The sequence below is a fragment of the Trematomus bernacchii genome, unplaced genomic scaffold (genome assembly GCF_902827165.1).
Source record: "Trematomus bernacchii unplaced genomic scaffold, fTreBer1.1, whole genome shotgun sequence".
In the NCBI taxonomy this organism is placed as follows: Eukaryota; Metazoa; Chordata; class Actinopteri; order Perciformes; family Nototheniidae; genus Trematomus; species Trematomus bernacchii.
In genome coordinates, this window is record NW_022987973.1 from 8,735,176 (window position 1) to 8,756,993 (window position 21,818).

The 21,818-nt window shown below is 39.4% G+C and overlaps 1 protein-coding gene across 1 annotated transcript in view; it reads left to right on the forward strand.

Moving 5' to 3' along the window:
* The first annotated feature begins 942 nt into the window (after window positions 1-942).
* Window positions 943-21,818, forward strand: part of galnt18b (UDP-N-acetyl-alpha-D-galactosamine:polypeptide N-acetylgalactosaminyltransferase 18b) — a 72,749-nt gene continuing 51,873 nt past the window's right edge. Inside the window, exon 1 of the mRNA XM_034116043.1 lies at window positions 943-1,180. Within this exon, the coding sequence (XP_033971934.1) occupies window positions 943-1,180 (238 nt within the window). The remainder of the gene's footprint in view (window positions 1,181-21,818) is intronic.

The following is a 21,818-nucleotide window of genomic DNA, read 5'->3' on the forward strand; positions in this document are numbered from 1 at the left end:
AACTTGCCACAAAAGTATTGATGCTGAACAATGGTTTATAGTTTGGTAGAAAAAGGTATTACTTTGTCTCACCAGGGTATAGTGCTTCTGTCCTCAGGCTCAGTGTGTCAGCAGTAGCCTGTTTGTGCCCTTTGAGCAGGCCTGCAGTAATTAGGCTATGTATCCCTGCACTGCTCTAATTACAGCAGCGTGTAGCATGCAGCTTCTTCTCTGCATCCGCCTCACAGTGAGCTCAGCTGGACCTGAGCCAGACCTATAACATGACCCCACCACACCTTGATTTCTGATGGAGACCGGGCTGTCACTATCGCGTGGTTCAATCCAGCACTGCAGCAAGAAATCTACTCCTTCATGATCATTTGAAAATATCTTCTCGGAACAACTCCATAAGTGTTTTCTACTTCGTGCTGTGAAAGCATAGCTCTCAGCTGGATTTACCTCATTGTACGAGGAAATACCTCCACATGAGCAGTTTAAGGTCAGTGTGGCTAAAAAATTTCGCCGTTTGGGCAGAAATAGCTTATAACGCTTAAGTGTCCTGCTCTATGGAAATAGTCCGGTCAGATCCACTTTCACAGTGAATCAGTGCGCAGCGGGGCGCGTGCAGCACGGCGGCTGTCAGTCCTCTCCATCCCTCCCATTGGCTGCAGCAGGATGCTCGGTGTCTCTCCTGTTTCCGTGATCCTCACATGCAACCGGAGCCGACGGAGCTTTGCAATGGAGCGAGAGGGGGAAGCTTCACCTGTAGATATTTGAAATTAAGCTGTTTCACCAGCGCCAAAAACACACACGGCACTTTTAAAGTAAAGGCTCCGCGTTCCGGATATCGCACCGCTGCACAGTTGCTGGACATAACTTAATTATTTCAGTTTGTTTACGGGCGACTGTCGCCTTGTCCTCCGGTTTAAAGGAATACTGCAGGCTGTATGGAGGGATGTTGGCATGGCTTGCACCAGGAGAACCAAAACTTTGGTGTCCACATGCGTGATACTTAGCGGCATGACCAACATTGTTTGCCTGCTTTACGTCGGATGGGTTACTAACTACATCGCCAATATTTACATCAAAGTTCCCATGCCTTTACCGGAGAGAAAGTTAGAGGGAGACAAACGAGGGGACACTCTCCGGATCATGGAGAGGCTTGATCGGCTGGAGAATGTGGTCAACCAGCACATACAAGGTAAGCTTCATTCATTTAACTGCAGCTACTCATTCAATTACCTTACCTTCACAGCATCCGGGCTCCATTCAAGTAAAGTTTTAATATGCGAAGGGTTTCACTTCTTGTGTGAATTCACAACAAGATGCGTGTGTGTGTGTGCATTATGATATTTTATACCGCAGGAACTTCTTCTGTTTGATCAAGTTATTTAGAGTCTGTGATAGAGGACAAAGGACTGTTATAAAAAGCTGCATGTCCCCATGAGAAGGATAAGTACAGTGAGACAACATATCTAAAAATGGCACTGCACACCAGCTTAATAATAAGTTGAAAGTAGACTGGATATAATAATTTCTTATTATAATTCCTTCATGAATAGGTAGTGGTACACATTTAATAGCCTTACTGTTGAGGGCAATTTAAGGCTCTCCTGATGTACAGCTTATGAAATATGTGCCTTGATTTTAATATTTGGTTATTCTAAGTCTTAGAATAACCCAATATTAAAATCAAGACAACCTGCACATTCTTTAGAAGTAAGCATTAAGATCTCCATATGTCGAGTAGGGTGGTCCTTCGTGAGAGGTACATTTTTTTTAATTCATTTTTTTTAAGCTCCAACCACCGGAATTCGTTATACTAGTCAAGAAAACTCTCCTGGTGAATTTTATTCAAATTCCAACAACATTTACCCCTCCCTCATCAACCTTGAAGTTTAGCCTCACCAAGCTTCACTTCACCTGATATTCAAGTGTGACAACATTATGCATCCTTTTTGAGAGCCAGAATCCAATAGTGCTGGCAGTATTAAATGCAGGTACAATGAGCTGTATTGTTCAGATTCCACAGGGTTGTCTGATTACGACTGCGGATAAGTTGATTATAAGAAGTATTTTATAGTTAAATAGTAATACACATGAAACTCTGCTTCTTATAAACACTTTAACATAAAAGTGGTTCTTACATCTAGGAATGTATGGAATCCTTTATTCTCAAATTCCTTTAAGCCTCTCCTCCACTCTTGGTGTACTGTTACTTTACACTTGATCACACACAGTTAATTTCTCTCCCCTCTGTGCCTTTAAAAAAGCTATTCCTGTCATCACAGGGGGGCTCATTTTGGGCAGGTCCTAATCTAAAAAGGCACGGAGCATGGTGCAGAAGTGAAATGAAGACAGAAATCTACTCATGCTGCTTTGAGCAATAAGGGCTCTGTGCTAAGCTCGGGTAAACATTCCTCCTAGAGGCAGGTCTCCATTTCAGCTTGGCACCCATAGGCATCTAGCTGGGCGGAGCTTTGTTCAGGTGACTTACCACCAAAGTACACGTTTCAAATATTCCTATTCCGCTGACAGAAAAGATAATTTCATGCTAGATTTGTGCTTTTAAAACCTCAGCATGTTCCGGGAACATCACATTGATTTTCCACTTTAGTAAGCCTTCATCTGACAGTAAAGATAATTATAGATAAGATTTCTCATAAAAAAAGGTCTGCCTGCAGGTCCTCTGAAGCTCACTGTTTAACACGTGATAACTCGGGAGCTATACTGCATCATGCAAAGAAAGACGCAAGACCCCAAAAAACTCCAAGTTGTCTTTTTTGGCTTTGGTTTTGTACTTGTACTGAAGAGGTGCTGATTTTTGCAATTTCACATTTTGAGAAAGTCAGGCTAGAGGTTCCCTATTCTTAATGCTTGCGGCAGCTACATATTTACTGTTAAGACATGAGAATACACCAATACACTTGTGAATTATCCCATGAAATGTCCATGTCATCCTTTAGGAACTAGCTGTGGCTAATCGTCATAGTATGCCACTTTTAACACCAGGACAGCCATTCAGGACAGCCGTTAATTAAAATAAAAATACAAGTCAAACATTTTCCCTTTTTGCAGTCCATTTTTTTTTACATCATGCACACTCAGCAAACATCCCGAACGGCTGCTTTGGGTATTTGTTCTTATAATATTGCCAATAAATACAGTAAATCTCCATGCTTTCCGTTTGTATAGTTTTGAAGCACAGAGCCACTGACATCAGAAGCTTTTGTGTCTGATGCTGGAGGAGACAGTTAATGTCATATTGATGCATATTTGCAACGAGAAAAACTGTTCCAACAAAATGACCTGTCACTTTAAGTACGAGCCATATTGTCTGGATATCTCTGATAATTGCTCTGAATGCATCCGCTGCAAAACGAGACCCATAATCCTACTCTGTAAGTGGCCAACGGCGTCAACACTCAGTGTGGGCTTCGGGCAGAGCCAGAGTCATTAGTGCATTTATGACATTTCTAAAAATACATCTTCCTCCTATATCACATTGTGAGACAATCACATAAATGGTATATTCTAGCTCATATAGTTTAGCTTTTTGACTGGCACACCTAATGGAGAGGCTCTTGATGCACTATTCACACAACCCCATGCACTTAATATTAGTGCACTATGAAACCAACATGAGTTCTCGCACCACATAATTTTACTGCATGTGAGGATAAAACATCTACTGCAGCTGACTCACTGTGGACAGTCAGAAGAGATGTCTCTGATGGCAGCGTCACACTCGGGGATGAAACATATTCAGCTTCTTTAACTGTGCAAAAAGGTTAAGTTGCCTGTTACCAGGATATAACAACATGGCAACTGCTCATAAAGCAGCTGAGCTCTTTGTTGTACTATGTCGTACATTCAGTCGAGCAGAATATATTGGAAAGCTGGACTGAGCAGGTTCACACACGCCCACCAAGAGGGCGGTTTGCTGCACTCTCTACATGTTATTGCACCAGAGAGCGTCTACAGAAGAGTCAGCTTCAACTTCAGAATCCAAATCAAAAGAGCACATTATATTTTGTATAAACATTCAATTAATCACTGGTAATGATATACACACATTAATATATATTTTCCTTTTTGATAAACCGTGTTTATCTTCTTCTTTAACTATTGTGGGTATATGTTGACCTGGCTGAAGAGCTCTGGCCCACATTTACATAAATACATAAATAAAGCAGTATTGAATTGTAATGGACACGTCTGCAACTAACTAGAATTTGTATTATTTAGCCATCAATTGACCGTTGTTTTGATTAATTGTCTAATCTATGAAACATTTAACATATGTAAAGGCATTCACAATTACTCAGTCACTGGGAGGTCTTCTTAACTAACATTTTTCCAACTTTCATTCTAAAACATTAAGATAAGCTATTGACTATCATCTGTAGAGCAAAAACAAATTCTCAATTTATTTTAAGCTCAAAACACTCCAAAAATGTAAATAATTATTAATAATTGAAATGGTTACAATTCATTTTCTTTCAATCAACTTATCGCTTAAAGATGAAACCATTATTGAATACACAATGCCTCAGTTTAATCGTTTAAAAAACAAAAGTGATGTTTATGGTAATAAGGCTATAGATATCCTGATTATTATATTTTCAATGCAGACAGTGTAATCTATGAGTGTGAATCAATAGTCTGACTGACATGCTGTTATATTACTAAAAGCAGCTTGTTTGATGCTTGCTTCGACCTCTGAGGATGTGTATTACCAGCATGCGCTCTGATAGGACGGCCAGGAGGCCAGTGAGAGGCATTCATTAACACAGCGCTGATTTAGCTGCAAACGATAGCGACAGTTCCCTAGATTGCTTCAAGCTAATCCAGCCTTCAAGTCAATTGAGAAACTCAGTAAATCAGTGTCCCCGCTGATGCGCAGAGGACAGTTACATTTGGATATTTATCTGATGTGACTTTCCAGAGCCACCATGAGGGCAGCTGCAGAATACATTTGTGAAATGTAAGAGCGCTGAAGGAACATGTGAATGCATGGATGTGTGCAGGTGTTTGAATGCATGCTTGTGCAGGCAGGCTGTGGTATGCGGCAGTAAAAAGTTACACTTGCACAAACCTCCACAAACTTCCACGTTCTTTGAAAAAGGCTCAATACTTTGTGAGAGAACAGTTAAAAGACCCATTTGATACATTTTTAGATGAAGGCAACCTTTTTCATTATCCTTCTTTATGTTTATTACTTAATTTATATTTGATATGAGATGTCTAAATGGGTATACTTAAGGTATTAAATATATACTAAATGTCTTCCAAATATCTCCACTAACAGGAAAAGATGGGTAATGTTTTTAGGATGGGCTTCATGTTCCCTGTTGATTTGGATGTTTCATTCTTTCATGCAACTTTTTTCTCCAACACTTTTGGAAGCTTGAAAGCTCATTTTCTGTTTCTTACATGTTCTTACAGATGGTGCATGATTGTAGATTTATTTCACAGGTGATGATTATTTATAACGATGAACCCTTTGTAAGCTTGTTTATGTATTTACAAGAAACTGAATAGATTAAAAAATAAAATGAGGGATGCCCTCCTCTTAATTAATGGGGTTTGACTTACCATAGTGGCACACATCAGTCAGAAGCAGCGACGTGCAGTCAGTGGAGGCAGGGGAGGCAGAGCCTCACCTGTCATACTCCAATGTAACGGAAAAACAATTAAAGAAAAACTAAATAATAATAATAATAAAATGTCTCCACTGATCTTGTGTAAATGTGATTTCTGTATGATTCCAATCGCATTTTATAGTCAAAATCAGCAAATTTGCCGAGCTCCGCTACGGGAGCGATGAGAAGTGAGGCAGGCACGAGCTCTGCCTCTCGTAAGCCCACAGTAACTTGCTGGAGCGCGGGCACTAATTTAGCGCGGCCACTTATTTTGTGAGCGCGCTCAAGCCATTTACTGTGGGGTAGGTGAGGCACAGATGAGATCTGCCTCACTTCAGAATGCGTCACCCCACAGAAACTGGCTGGAAAGCGAACCCTAAGCGCATGCCTGTTCCCATCTCACTGTAGGTCACCAATGTAATGTTTGTAGATCCCTTTATTACATTTATCCTCGCCATCCATAGTCTCTAAATAACTTATTTCACGTATATATGATATTTAGGCTCGCTACACATATACAACGGCAATGAAAAAATCACAAGGGGAGGCAGCCATAACCTCTGCCGCACTGAAGGGGGCGCACGTGAGCCCACAGGTTCTTGTTGCTACTGTTATTCTACCGCAAACAACAAACTCGACTTTTGAAACTACAGGAAGATAAGGACGACTTTTACAAAACAGTAATAGAGATTGTTGTCCAGAAGGATAGCATGGACTTCTATTCATCTTCAAGTCAAGGTAAGACCACAACTGTAATGAAAATGGGATCTTACTTAGAAAGAACAATCCAATATTTAGATTTTGGGTATCCTTTTGTTGATCGGTCTGTTTAAAATTAATCATAGCATCAGACTAAAAAAGCTTTTGAAAATAACAGAATATTTCGATTAAGGTCAAAATAGGCTATAATATTTGTAAATCTGACTCTGAAAGAGTCAGTGCCTCACCAGCCATGAACCTCACCGCACGTCACTGGTCAGAAGGCTCTGGTGTTAGGCCCTGGCTCCACGAGGACAAATACGGCAAAACGCATCGGAGTAACGCAAATGCAACCGCAAAAAACCTTCCGTCCCCACGCAATATACACCGGATTGTGTCAAGCTCCACGAGACGGCTCCGTTTACATCCAAACGCTGGAAAAGCTGCAGTACATATGCCGAACCTGTACGTGGCGCTGTAACTTCCTCCACAAAAGCAGCAACTTCCTCCACAAAAGCAGCGAAGAAGAATGGTTGTCATGGCTGCACTTCTGTTTATTCTCCTTGGTGGGGGCCGACAGAACCGGGCAGAGTTTTTCGCCGGTCAGCGTGTGTTAAAGTTTAAATCTTCCGGACAAAATTATAAAAGTGCCGGTGAAAGGTCTTCATTGTTATTTATTGAGCTTTAAAACAAATGAATAACGACGATATAATGATATATAATCATCAAATACACGGAGCCTGTCTCTTTTTCCTCTCTTCTGACAGCGTCAGTGTCTGTCTCATGCAGCAGCTGATCCAGTAATGAGTGACCCGACAGTAAAAATGAACATATTTATAACTAGTTTAGGTAGTTTGAGAGGTAATTAAAATAGCTAAGGGTGATGATCTGACTTGAAGTGTGTGTTTTGCTCCCGCTGCATCACAGCGGCAGGAGCTGCGTGTCTCCGTCCTGTCAGATTAGACTTCACTCGCGTTTATGTCCATATCGAGATAAAGATAAATAATCTGAATTCAAGGAGGAGCTCCTGTAGATGTTGCACAAAGAACTGTAGCATGGTCAGTAGCGACTGGAGCACGATAGCAACCCTGCGGGGGAGAGGCAGGGAGAGGCGGGGCTATGAAACGAATGACCGTATAGGCGACTCCACGGCCCCGTTGGACCCCCCAGAGCGCTCCGTTCCCAGATCTATCCACCTTTGGACCCGTTGTCGTTTGCGGGGTCTGTTTCTACGTTTCCCTTACGGCGTCGTCGAGCTTAGAGGGCTATACGCATGAGAAATATGCGGATTCAACCCGTTTTCGTCCTCGTGGAGCCGGGGCCTTAATGAGCATTAACTGAGTGTCTAATTAGGGTGCATGAGGGGCAGGTGATGGGGAGCAGCAGGAGCAGCTGAGGACTGCTGCTGGGTGCTGACTGAGAAGTAGGGTGCGCATGAGGTGGACAAACCCTTGGCTGCCAAGTAATGGGCACTTCATTAGAAACACCTGTAATGTTTACTGAAATCCAATACAGCAGTTCAGCCATAAATCATACCTTTACAAATATAATATTGTTAAGGAAGACAGAGGAGTAGAAGCTCTGCCATGTGTTTGTGGTGATCACAAACAGGAGGTATTTGGGTCCTTGGGGTATACTGAACTCATCCAATCTTGTGAATGGCTCATTTAGCGTAGGTTTATCGTAAAAAAAACAAAACAAGGTTTCAATGGAAATTCCCCCAAAAAAGCCAATCCGTCTTGAAAACTTGAATGAGTGACGAGTGTTTTGGAGTACCCGTTATATTGTAATAGACAGTAGACACAGCATGAGGTCTCAATTGTTTTTAAACATGCAACAGTTACACGCAATAAATGCATGCTTTAGACTACATTTAAAAACAGTTTATATCCAAATAGATACAATATTTTTTAAGATAATGGCAATACCAATATTGATATTTAAACAATGCAAGGAGTCAACAGCCATGATTGTGTTAGTGTTAGCATTAGCTGATGTCAGCAGGCTAACTTACTCAAAACATCAATGCTACATGTTAGTGTTAAGGAAGCTTTTTGCAGGTTACGCAATACACCATCCCACCAACAGAGGCTGATGGGAGCATCACCAATTTAGACTACATTTTAAGATCAGCAGTATTTGTCAGTCTCTCTGGTGTGTTTAAGTGACTACAGACATTTTTGGGGAATTTCTGTACTACAGTTTCACATCACATATGGGCATTTATCTGCTAACATTGGCTGATTTATCAGTTAGGCTCCACCAGATGATGTGATTAAACGAAAACATTTATTGAGAGAATATTTCCTATTGGCTGAATTTCATGACCTATTCAGTGAGCAGCCAGGTAGGACACTGCATATTTAGAGGGACAGAGAGATGTATGCAAATTTGAGAGCTTTTAATAGACCCTTAAAGGTTTTTATGAATTCATCACTGCGCACCGATTGTGCGAATCAGGCATCTGTGGAATTAGAGTAAATAGAAAGATGCTATGCTGTTCTGTATAACTGATAAATAAGAAATAAATGTAACCATGGCCTCTATAAACATTCTGCTGTAGATTTATTGAAAGTCTGACTCATCTGTCAGCAGTTTGCTGCCTGTAGGCAGGATGCAGACGACGTGAGAGGGAGAGAGAGAATGTCTGGGCTTGAGGAGTGGGAATATAAAACAGGGAGATATTCTGGTTGGTAATTCCAATAAATCGAGAATTTATTGAAATACAAAGATATGAATGCACTGGAGATTGTTTGGTAATGAAAACAATTAATTATTCTGACTCCTGGGGGCCAAGTCATCACGATGAGAATAAATTAGACGTGTAAAAGCCTCTTACAAGAGTGTCGATTTAAAGGTCGTCCCCTGACAATTTACACTAAATAGATCAGTTCACTCTTGCAAATGTCCTCAGTATAGTTTATTCCCCACTGATTTTCTGTAGCCACAACAAAAAATGGAAACAACCCTTGTAAGTCAGACTGAAATCTGGTTTAGCTGTGACTGTATGAGATTTACATCTCCGCTCAAGCTGACAACAAGCCATTTATCTGTACATTGGTACACAGTGATGTTCTGATATGAACTGCTCAGAGTTGGTTAAGCAACACTATAAATGTTCTCTGGATAAGCTTACAGCTTCATAGGGGCTGTCACAATCGTTAGATTAGATTTTAGTTGACGCTTAATTGTGATTACCGATCTAATTGTCGTTTTCTGTTCCTTTTATGCCACACAGCAGTGCTATTGTTTTGACTTGCACCCACGCCTACATCTTTGTTGTTGATTTCTATGGCTTAGCTACTCATTGAAATGATCCAGGTTTTGGCAAATAGATCTATTATAAATAGTTTGTTCTTAAAAAAACTGACCTAATGCAACATAATGTTAATGTTAAATTGCTTATCTTAAACAGGAGAAAACCTCTGCGGATGAAATATTTTCCAGTAAAACACTTCCTGAACTTCTAGATATTTAAGTTATCAGTGAAACAAGTTGAGCTGACTTTAGAAGATAGCTGGCCCTCCATCCTACGGCCTGCTTATTTATCTCTTTTTACTGGTTCTACTGCTATGTTTGTTTTAGAGACGGGGAGATTGCTTAAAGTGGCAAATTGCCTTGCTGCAACAACAGGATATCTGTTATTTGAAGAGTATAGTTGGAAACACATTATTTTTCAAATTACATATTGTGCGTTTAACTGTATATTTACCGCTGGACAAATGTAATGTTCTCTTGTCCAATCAGATGGCCATCCCCTGTTCCCCACCACTCTCACTTGCACTGCACACTAAGCTATTCCTGGACTTACTCTTATAACACCTAACACATATTTTATGTGTATTATACAATAAAAAAAGCTTGCTGGCAGCATAATCCTTCATCAGAGCCGTCAAAGGCACCGTTACACCTGTAGAGGAGACTCTCCGCTGTAAATCAAAAGATACATTATCGACACCTCTCTGTCATCATCTTGCTTGGGTAAGCATTGTAAATTATCCTGTATCAGCTGACACAGACAACAGCTACTTGTCTGGACAGCTTTTTTTCCCCATTTTATTTTTTAAACGTGGGAACCTTGTGCTCAGGGTGACGGGAAAGCACATATTTCACTTTGTTGCCACATATTTAACTGGCTTAAAATTCCCTTGATTGTGGAAATCCAGAGATTATGCGTAGTGATCACAGTCGGCTTAAATAATTGCTATGAGCCGATTATGAATTAATTGCGATATGCCTAGAGCTGCATTCAAAGATGTTTGACCAGTGTGGGAAATCTCATGCTGTTTCAGTAAGTTCAGCAGCAGAAGGAACACATTGAAGTGCTTTGTTGTTTCCTGCTTTGTAGTTTTAAAAGCAGTTGTTCGTCTCACTCTCCTCTGCACTTTCTTTCTCATATTTAATGGCCCTAAGTGAGGATGTGTGCTCTGGTTCAAACAAACCCATGCCATTATGTACAAAGTGTTTTCTTCTGCTTTATGAACATTGAGACATTTGCTCATGCAGTAGAGCAGTCGTTTTAAAAAAAAAAAACTCATCTGACTCCATGATCCAATCTGTCGGCACACATTTTCAAACCGATTGTATAATTCAAGCAAAAGTTGTTTGCCTCTTGTTCGAGTGTAAGCTGCACAAACGCTACACTTCTATATGTAAATATATCGACTTTAATGCCAAAAAGCAAAGTAACAAACACTGATTGATAAAAGCATTATTAGATTAGATAGAGTAATGTTTAAAGACCATTTATTCAAATGGAATTGTAAACACAATAACATTTAGCATTTATCTCATTTGCAACAATAACCCATTTTATACTGATAATGTGGGGCAGTGGCTCAGTCTGTAGGGATTTAGCCTGGGAACCGAAGGGTCGCCGGTTCACGTCCCAATCAGACCAAAATAATACAGAGTGTGGACTGGTATCTGGAGAGGTGCCAACTGGCAGCCTCTTCACTCTCCTTCTCCTATCCTGCATGTGGTTCTGTTTGAGCATGTATATCCTCTGTTCATGTATATCAAGCTTGTGTGTTTAAACACGACAGAATGAAACAAGTAATTTTCCCGTAGGGGATTAATAAAGTATGTCTTCTTCTTTCTTCTCTTTTTTTATTTTATTCTAGGGATGAAAACTCAATGCAAGTCAATTTACTAGCAAACCCTTCACAGTTTAATAATCAACAATTTGAAGTGGTTACTGGGTGTGGGCACTCAATATACAACTGCACTACGGCTTACATCGCCTACATCAGCAAGTACACACTTAAAGGTGGGGTAGGTAATTTTGGAGAAACCAGCTCGAGTGCGCTAGAATTTGAAAATACACAGCCGGAACAAATCTGCCACTTCCTTACAGAGCCCCTCCTCCAACACACACGAACGTGCACATGACCAATGAGGGCACGAGATAAGTTTGTGCACAGATGGAAGGCTGACAGGCAGGTAGGCCATCCAGTTATTTTAGCCGGGCCAGCTAAAATGATTGGTCGTGCTTTTTATACTACGGCTTCCACAGATGACATTTTGTTTATGGATTTTTTGTCAAAGCACTTAAGATATTCATTGCTATCGGGATGTTAAGAGCATTCCATGGAATATAACAAAAAGTGTATCTCGAGCCGGTTTCTCAAACTTACCTACCCCACCTTTAAGACTGCAAAACAACATCCATTTGAATACCTCTCTAATGTGCAGATTGGAGTATTGGCAAATCCAATAATCAAGCTGTCTGTAAAATAAAATAACAATGGATGGATTAGCAGTCATTAATATTAGTTTTTGGTTGATTGACTAATTTACTTCTCGATTAACCACTTAACACAGCTAAAAGTGTCTTCATGTCAATTTAACAGAAAAACAAACAAGAAAACATAAAACAACAAATACACTATCTGCAACAAGAAACATGTACATTCAAAGGCAAACAAGGACACTAAAAACAACAAATAAAAGCAAATATGCCAAGTATACTTTAAAGAACGTAGACGTTTAACTGTCTGAGCCTTACTTTATATTAAGAACACATTTTATTTTTTTTATTCTACTATTTCAACAATTAGACAGTTTATGCATCCGAAAAACAAATAAAATGTGTAGAAGCGGGAGGGCAGAAAGCATAGCTTATACAGAGGTAGCCCTCCCGTTAGTCATCCAGTTGCAGGACATCAATAAGTGAATCAAAATAAAATGTTTTCATGTGCAGTCAGTAAAAAATCCAATCAGTCACAGCCTATCAAAAAACGTCAACATAATTCCACAACATTGTGACTACATGAGTTTTGTTGACAGAAATATTTTTTCATGCGTTTTATTAAAGCTTCAGTTTTTCCACTCTGCTGTCCCCTCTGTAAGACAGTGGACCTCTGTCGTCAGTATTCGATCCGTCTTTATTGAGTCGGCTGGTCTCGATGTGAGGTTACGGTGGGGGAGGGTCGGTGGGGATGGATTACAGGGTGAGACTCGATGAGACAGAAGAGAATTATCATGGCCTCGAAACGAGATTCATCAGCCCTAACTATAATTGAGATCTTCTATCAAAATACATTTTCCCAAACTTCACTCACCATTAATCCAGTGCTCATGTAGAAGAATCTCAGCTATCTGCCACGAAGTAATGCATTTCCAATCCAGAAAATCTGCGTGTACGGATGTTGTGTTTTTTCATTAAAGAGTGTGCTGTTAAAGGACTTTCCAACCTCGGATGTCATATCATCCTTGAATGCACCACCCATGTTAATTGTAATCTCTGCAGTTTATCACACTGAAGCTTTGTTCCCTCAGAAAGGTATTTCTTGGCGTCTTCCTGTGATTTGTAATAATTGCAGAGGTTGTCTATGTTTTTCATCTTGCCTAAATCTGCCGGGTTTGTAATTTGTGAAATAAGGATTTATGACTCACGAGGCTGATTGATTTAAAAATGACATAACTGAAAACATTCTGAAGCCCGTATACTGTATGCATGTGTGTTTGATATTTCTTGCAATGCCCTACAAAATAATTACAATTCAAATGTAATGTGTTTTGTTTTTATGAACCAACTGACACACATTTTGAAAAACAAGAGGGAAATACAGTATTTATTTTTGTGTCATATATTGTTTTTCTAGACAGATTGTCCGTCGCTTTTTTCCTCTCTCCAGAAGAGTCACAGGCTTCATGTTCCACACACTGACAGTGATACAAGTCTCTCTTCCTCACAGCAGGCTTTGCTTTTACACAACTGCACTTGTTTTACTTGCACCCACAATACATTAAATGTTGCAAATCAATTCTCTCTTATTTGCACCATCCTCATCCAGATCAAATTTGAAATGCATGTACAATAAAGATGGAAGCATTCTTCAACAGGCAGAGATCGCTTGAGTTCACAAACAAAGTGCCGAAGCCTCGTTAAATCTTGTTATGAATCACAGAAAGTAGCCAGTTAATTATATTCATGTTTGAGTTTCGCTTATTATTGAAGGATAATTAATAACACATTTGTCGATTAGCATTTCTACTTTCTGGCAAATTGTATTCATGTTTGAGCTCATCTTTCGGCAGATATTGTATTATTATACACATATACATTTTTCAGCATCTCCACTTTTCATAAAATCCAATTATATCTTAAATTATAGATTCTCACTAAAATGTCAAGGTTTTATAATTGTTTAACCAATTTAAAGGATGGAGAAAACCACATTCATGGACAAGATTTATAGGAAACAAATGTTTCTTAATTTACATTTTGTGATAATTTCTTTAACAACTCACTCACAATGTACCCCTCTGTATTGCGTGGATAAACATTTAGAACCATTGTGTAGTTAGGATATAATGTATATAGAAAAGGTGTCACTTGAGGGAAGTATCCTATTGGTCAAAGTAGTAAGATGAGTCTCCAAAGTGAGATTCACCTCCTGTGCTCCTGAAGTTTTTTACGACTCTGTAAGGGTTTAAATCATTGTGTGAAACTTTAGATCATGTTCGTGAAATAAAGACGTTGTAAAAGAGTTTTATTCCCCAACCACTCAACCTTTTCCTCACAGGACTACATTTACGACGCTGTACGGTCGCTGTCAAAGATCGTCTGGAGTGTCTGTAAAATGTTTCTTCAGGACTCAGATGTCCGTTCCTGTTTCTGACACACAGAGTGTCGAATGCCTCAAGGTCATGACAAACTGCAGGGCTCAATGCTAACTTTTAAAAGTGGTTGCCAGGCTGGCAACCAGGCATCAGCTTTTGGTTGCCAAAACTGAAAATACGGTTGCCATTTTTAGTCACCTTGTATTTTAAATAATTAAGATACTATACAGTTATACATCAACTTAATAATGAAAATGTGACACAAAAGAGTGTTCAAATGCTTTATTACAATAAGTAATTAACACAATTATTTGAAACCTAAGTGGTAGTAAACTTGTCCACCCTCAATTGCTGGTATACAAAATACCAGTAGTGCAGCTGTTATGTTCTTCACAGATCCCTCACAAATGAATTGAGCAAGTCACTAATTTCTTGGTCATCCGCTGTCTCCCTTTCAAATGTGGGTTTTCTTGACCTTTGTGCTGACCCCCACCATAGATCCATTGGCCCTTCAGCATTGAAGTCTTGATTGTGGTTCTGTCATTGGCCAGACTAATACATTCCTAATGTTAAATAAATGAAAAGCATTCACAGTTAAGAATTAGATATTAATTATTAATGCTGTAAATTACCTTTTTATATGTTATATTTAAAATGTGTTATATTTGTATGCCAATATTTTCCTATGGTAAGGTTTTCGTTTTGCACTTTTATTTTGGTAGTAATAAGATCGGGACTTTTATTTTGGAAGGAACTTTTACCGGAAGTGAATGGACAACGGAGCAGAATGTACTTAACCACTAAAAGTATTTCTTCTTAGAATAAGTGAGAAATGAATTTAACTTCTGTTTGACGGCTATCATACTGGAGAAATAAGAAACTGTAATTGTATGCAAATGCAATCATTTATGGCATTAATAATTAATTTCTAATTCTTAACTGTGAATGGTTTTCATTTATTTAACATTAGAAATGTATTAGTCTGGCCAAACTTGATGGAAACCTAAAATCCCTCTCTTTCCGTACCTCAGATAGAAGATATGATTGGAGACAAAACAGCCAATCAGAATTGACCTTCTCGAGTTCTCCGATTTGGTTGGTTTTGTGGCACATTTGTAACGCTGTGCCAACTTGAGCTAGCCCGCAGGCAAACTTGAGCGCACACAGGGTGGAGAGGTGAAGCGAGCGAGGGAGAGAGAGCGTGTGCAGGAGTTTGTGAGAGGGCTTGAGAGTCAATTTCTCTTCAAAATATAATTGATGTGCTTGCAAAATATATTTTTCTGTGGTCAAAAATGTTCAATAACATTTTCTATGCTCAAAAGCACAAAAATAACGCCATATATTTCGCCTCCCAAGACTTTACACATTTCCTCTTTGCTTTTCGTTCGGGTTCCCCTTGCGCTTTATCAGTTAAAACACTTTGAACATTCGTTTGAGATGTTGACGGGTTGGCCGAACTTTTTACCCCACAGTCAAACAACTTAATTTGCTTCGCCATTTTTTGTAAAACAAACACACGGGGCACCGCGGACGCGAGTAAACGTGCATCGCTTTCTGGCTCCGTAATCACACCAATGCACGTGCAACTTAAGTAACAGGTTCCGACTGGTCACAACAATAATTAAATATCACTCTTAATACAACAAATAATTAACATTTATCTATTTTGGGGTGCACATTTTGCTGTTTGCTGTCCTTATTTCTTTATTTTAACTGGTTGCCACTGATGGCAACCAAAGGCCAAGAAGTGGTTGACATTTTTTCTGAATGGTTGCCAATGGCAACCTGGCAACCGTTACTGAACTGAGTTATGCCACTTTAAGAGCAGCCTGAGTCTTTCTGCCTTTTAAAAACCTGCTTACTGCGTGCATAGACATGACCTACAGCTGAAATGATAGGTGCAACCATTTTCAAAATCAAAGTAGGTTTTGGAATGTTGCAAACAAATAATTCTAGCTATATTTGTCCTGTATGATATTAAACTGAATATCTACTTATTTGGGACTGTTTTTTTGCACAAACAAATAGTTTCTTAAGCAGTCACTTTTGGCTTTACATAGGTCTGGTATTTTGAAACTAGTTTCCGATTGTTTATTGAGAAGTAAATAAATGAACAGTATTCATATTCATTAGATAAAGTCATGATTTAAATAATCGTTGGTTGCTGCCCTCACGTCATTGTTTCAACCAAATAACTTATTGGTAGCAAAAATATCTTTAAATACTAAGATATGTTTAACTGTCTTTATTTTATATTTTTACTACCTCAAAACAAAGCATACATTTCTATTAGCACACCATTCATATGAAAGATACAGAATTATATTTAGTTCGGCTATCCGGACAATAACAACAATCAATAATTTAACATGTTATTAAAGACAAAAAAGTACAGATACACGTTTATGTATACATAAATGTAAACACAATTACTGCTTGTATTTGAGTCGTAGTAAGCTAAATGTTTATAACAAGTCCTCTTTTAAAGAACTCAAGAAATGTAAAGGCCACTTTGAAGAAAGAATAAAGTAATTGGAAAGCTAGAACTTACATGCCACTCTTTGTACCTTTTTTCTTATTCTGTATTGCTTTAAATTAACATTACTGTGAGCACATAACGGATTTTGATCAAATTGTTAAGCAGTTGTTTCTGCATTCACATCCCCACTTCCTGCGAGTCATCAAATATTCACAAACGTCTTTTAGAATGGAAATGTTTTGCATAAAAGTAGATCTGATTCATTGTTAGGAGCTTGGTTTATATTTGCTTGGGGACTTCTCAGATGAATTGCGTACTGATGAGAACAACAGTCTGCCTCACAGCTCCAGAATCATTTCTTTACAACACTCAGTTACCGTCTGCAGTCGTCTCAAGGTCGACCTTGTTGCTGTCAGAAATGTGCAGCGTTTGTGGTCACAAGATAATTTGCCTCTTTTGTTGGAAGAAAGACAAATCATGTTTTTATTTTCTCATTAACAAATCCATAAACATAAAAAACGTGGTGAGTTAATGTGGATGGTTACACATTAAATATGCTTTAACGTCCCCTTTGTCTCACAAGACTGCACTCCTAAAAGGTTTGGGGAGTGCCTGGATCTTCTGACAAAACATGATAGGGAAAGCGCCATCAGGCAGTGCTTTGTCAGTCCGCTACAGAGGCAGCGGCTGCCATCAGCACCCGCCGGCAGCCATTCTGCCTGTTCTGAGGTGCAAAAATGTCTTGTGCTTTTGTGGAGCATCTGCTTTGCGGTGATAAGGACTGGGCTGTTTCACACTTGCAACCCTGTACAGAGTTTTTGAGCGAATTATATATCTCATAGTATTGTTGTAGGAATTTTTGTTAGATAAAATTCTCCCTCAACCTATACTGTACGTCATGACTCATGAGAACAGAGCAGGTTTTAAAACGGGGCTTTTTTTCAAAGTGATGAAGAGCGCGAGAGCACATCTGCTCCGCTGTGATTACAGAACTGAAACACAGAGCAACTAAACTTTGATATTTCTGTACCGAGAGCTTTCTTTGCCAGTGCCGCTGAATCAGCAGCCTCAGGTTCAACACATGGACTCGCTGGACTTCTCCAACTTACTGTGGCTCTACAGGCTGAAATGCTTCTTATTGAAGAAAGAAAATGTACTGTTGGTTGGTGGGTTCATTTTGGGCGGTGCGTTGAAACCCCTTGTTTTATGTTGCCTGTAGCTGCATGCTGTCAAAAACATTCAGCAACCTTTCTCTGCTTTGTGACGAGAGATGCATCAACAAGTGTCCTTGCTGTTTTCGACATTAAACGCAACCGCAAAAAAGCTTCCGCCCACACGCAATATACACCGGATTGTGTCAAGCTCCACGAGACGGCTCCGTTTACATCCAACCTGCTCCAAAAGCTGCAGTACATATGCCGAACCTGTACATGGCGCTGTAACTTCCTCCACAAAAAGCAGCAACTTCCTCCACAAAAGCAGCGAAGAAGAATGGTTGTCATGGCTGCACTTCTGTTTATTCTCCGCGGTGGGGGCCGAGGGAACCGCGCAGAGTTTTTCGCCGGTCAACGTGTGTTAAAGTTTAAATCTTCATGCTTCCTCATGCAGCAGCTGATCCAGTAAGTAAACCCGACAGTAAAAATAAACATATTTATAACTAGTTTAGGTAGTTTGAGAGGTAATTAAAATAGCTAAGGGTGATGATCTGACTTGAAGTGTGTGTTTTGCTCCCGCTGCATCACAGCGGGAGGAGCTGCGTGTCTCCGTCCTGTCAGATTAGACTTCACTCGCGTTTATGTCCATATCGAGATAAAGATAAATAATCTGAATTCAGTGTGTAGTGTACTTTTGCGGGGGTGAGCAGCAGAGGTGGGGAGAGGCGGGGCTATTGCGTCGTCATTATCAGAAACGGATGACCGTATAGGCGACTCCACGGCCCCGTTGGACCCCCCAGAGCGCTCCGTTCCCAGATCTATCCACCTTTGGACCCGTTGTCGTTTGCAGGGTCTGTTTCTACGTTTCCGTTACGGCGTCGTTAAGCTTAAAGGGCTATATGCATGAGAAATATGCGGATTCAACCAGTTTTCGTTCCCGTGGAGCCTAGGCCTTGGAGTCGGCAGAATTAACTGTTGCTTTTTTCCATCTTTGCTTTTAAACTCAGATTTTCTACATTCCTTTATGTCATTTGAATCAATGAAAAACGTACCGTACGAGTGCCGGGTTTACCGGATTGTATCCGTAGCTGCGAGTTTTGAAATGCAGTCATTTGAAAGAGAACCAGCTAGCTAGAATGTACTTTGCACAATGTAGGACAAACACATCATTTAGTTTGTGAGAAATCCAAATGAACAGGCTTTGAACTAACATTACCATAAAATAACCTTATCCCTTTATCAAGCTTCGCTAACTAGCTTCCACTTTCTGAGTGAAAGCCATAGAGTTCCCCAAATGCTGTAAAGGGTATTTAACCAGCGCAATGTCGGATTGGAGAAAAAAGGGCGGGAAACGTTTCTTGTATGGATGTCTGTAAGCTACTCTGCTATGACATGCTACTCTCAATAAAGCTACATTGCATCTCCTGCACAACACTGGCCTTCAAATATGAGATTTTCAAAAACTGTTTTATTCTCGTTTTAAAAACAAATTCATATTTGACAATTGGGGTTGTGAAGGAAGGGACAATAGCACAATACTGTCTTTCAAGAAAGTAATATGAGCTTTTTTCTTGAATGCTGCAGGTGTCTAAGGACAGAGAGTGAATGCTTTACAGTCTGTAAAGTCCCCGGAGACAAATTTGATATATTGAGTTATATGAAAACAATTTCAGTGATTGATATTTCACTTGACCTTTAACATGGTGAGTTCATCCCTTGTCCCAATAAGATAAACTCTTCTTGTTTCTGGTGTTTCACGCCTTTGTTCATCACTGGCTGCCTATTTTCAATTGAGTCCTGATGAGCCTTATTTCTGGCCTTCAGCTCCTTTCTTCACTTTCAGTGTGATGTGAGAGATGCAACACATTCAGCAGCTGCTTGTACAAATGGAGAGAGCCTGAGGACATTTTGTCTCCATTTCATGAATGATCATGCCAATTCACACTTGCATCTGGGATCGGAGGTTTTATATGACGGAAACCAATGTTAACAAAATGCATGTCAATTATTTTATTTACACATTTTTTTATTTTTAGACTTTAGCCTCTTCCAAAGACAACTCTTTCAATTTATGTTGTATTTAACGCCCAAGATTTGTACCTTTTATCACCAACAAATAGTGGCATTTCCATCGACAGGGGAGTTGTTCTTAATCAAGTGTCTTGATTTTCTTTCCCAGCAAATCACTTTCGCTATCTGATTTATTGCTGCATGCACCCTCAGTCACAACAACAGAACAAGTGACAGAAATGTAGTCACAAGTTAAAATGTGAATCTGTCTATTTTTGTGGTTGACAGAGTTTGGACACACATTGGACACATGCAATATGTATACCAATACTGCTGCCTTAAATCATTCAACATAAGCCACAACATTTTTTAAATTTATTTCCTGGACCTTCAGTCCATCAATCTGTCTTTCATTTACACAGCTCTTAATTTGCTGGATGCCACATTTTTCTCTACATGAAAGCAATAAAACAAGGCGAACAGGAGAAAATAAAAAACCCAGATGAGATCAAAAAGAAACATCAAAGGTCTCATTAAAAAATGTCTCCATTAAAGGCAAGGGCAAACAACAAATATGACATTGACTGAGCTGAGAGGCAAGTGTGGCAGATGTTAGGAAACAGAAATGTCAAATAAGAAACCACATAATGTGAGCAAAATACATTTAAATAAAGCTCATATTGAAGCTGCTTTTATAGTGATTCTTCTCTTGTTGGAGGTCTGTGTAGTGGGAAGACTTTTGATAAGATAAACATCAATCTATCCAAGTTGTGCTTGTTCAAAATATCAATCATCATGACAACACCTCATTACATTTGGCACTTGTTGAAAAAACACATTTAAATATTCTTCTTCCCAATGATGAGATGACACTTCTAATTGCAGTAAATCATGAACATTAGGAAACTGGGGCACAATCTCATGTGTAACAAAGTACATTTCTTATGTGTCTATTTGGTTGAATTTCTTAGTTCCTGGGTTAGACACATTTCCGGCTGTTTTTATCCCTCCTCCACAGTTTGACCCACAGGTTATTTCTTCTTCTCTAAACAGAAATTGAAGAAATCTTGATTTATATTGTTGCCCAGGCCTAAGGCTTGCTTGCAGATGTTGAGAATGGATTGTCAGTTATCAAACCTTAAGAGCTTCAACCATTATTCGTCTGAGTCTATCTATTCTACGATCCCATTTTCTACTCCTCAGCATTTGTCTCACTTTCTCTCCCTTTCTTGTCTGAGTCTCTTTTGCAGCAAGTGAGACACAAAAAGCCCAAGTTTCATCCTTTGATAGAGATGTTTTTGGGAGACTGATACTTGTGTCAAAGGCAACCATTAAGCAGGAAAGTGCAGTTGATCTGTGGCAAGCAAAATATATTCCCATTTTCCTTACCACTTCTATAAAATGTGATCTTATGTAAGTTTAGAAACTATTTGTAGCTGTTTACAATTAACAGTTTGAAATGCTGTGTCCTATTTAAGATTGTAAAGTGTCTAACTCTGTTGACCCAATATGACACATGTTTAAGCATTTAGTTTATCAGTATGGTTACATGCACACCAGAAACCAGGGTATTCTTACAAATTGGACATTGCATTTACATGCATTTAGTATCCGGCTTACTGGAAAGCAGTTTATTAATGCAGCAGGTCAGTGATCAGTTTTTTCCTAACCTTTTTTTGAAGCGTGGCTTACTTTTCTTCCCTGTATAAGGTATCTGTACCACACATTAGTTGTAGAGAGGGAAGTGGTACTGTAGTCGTACATAGTTTAGTGTTTCGCCACAGA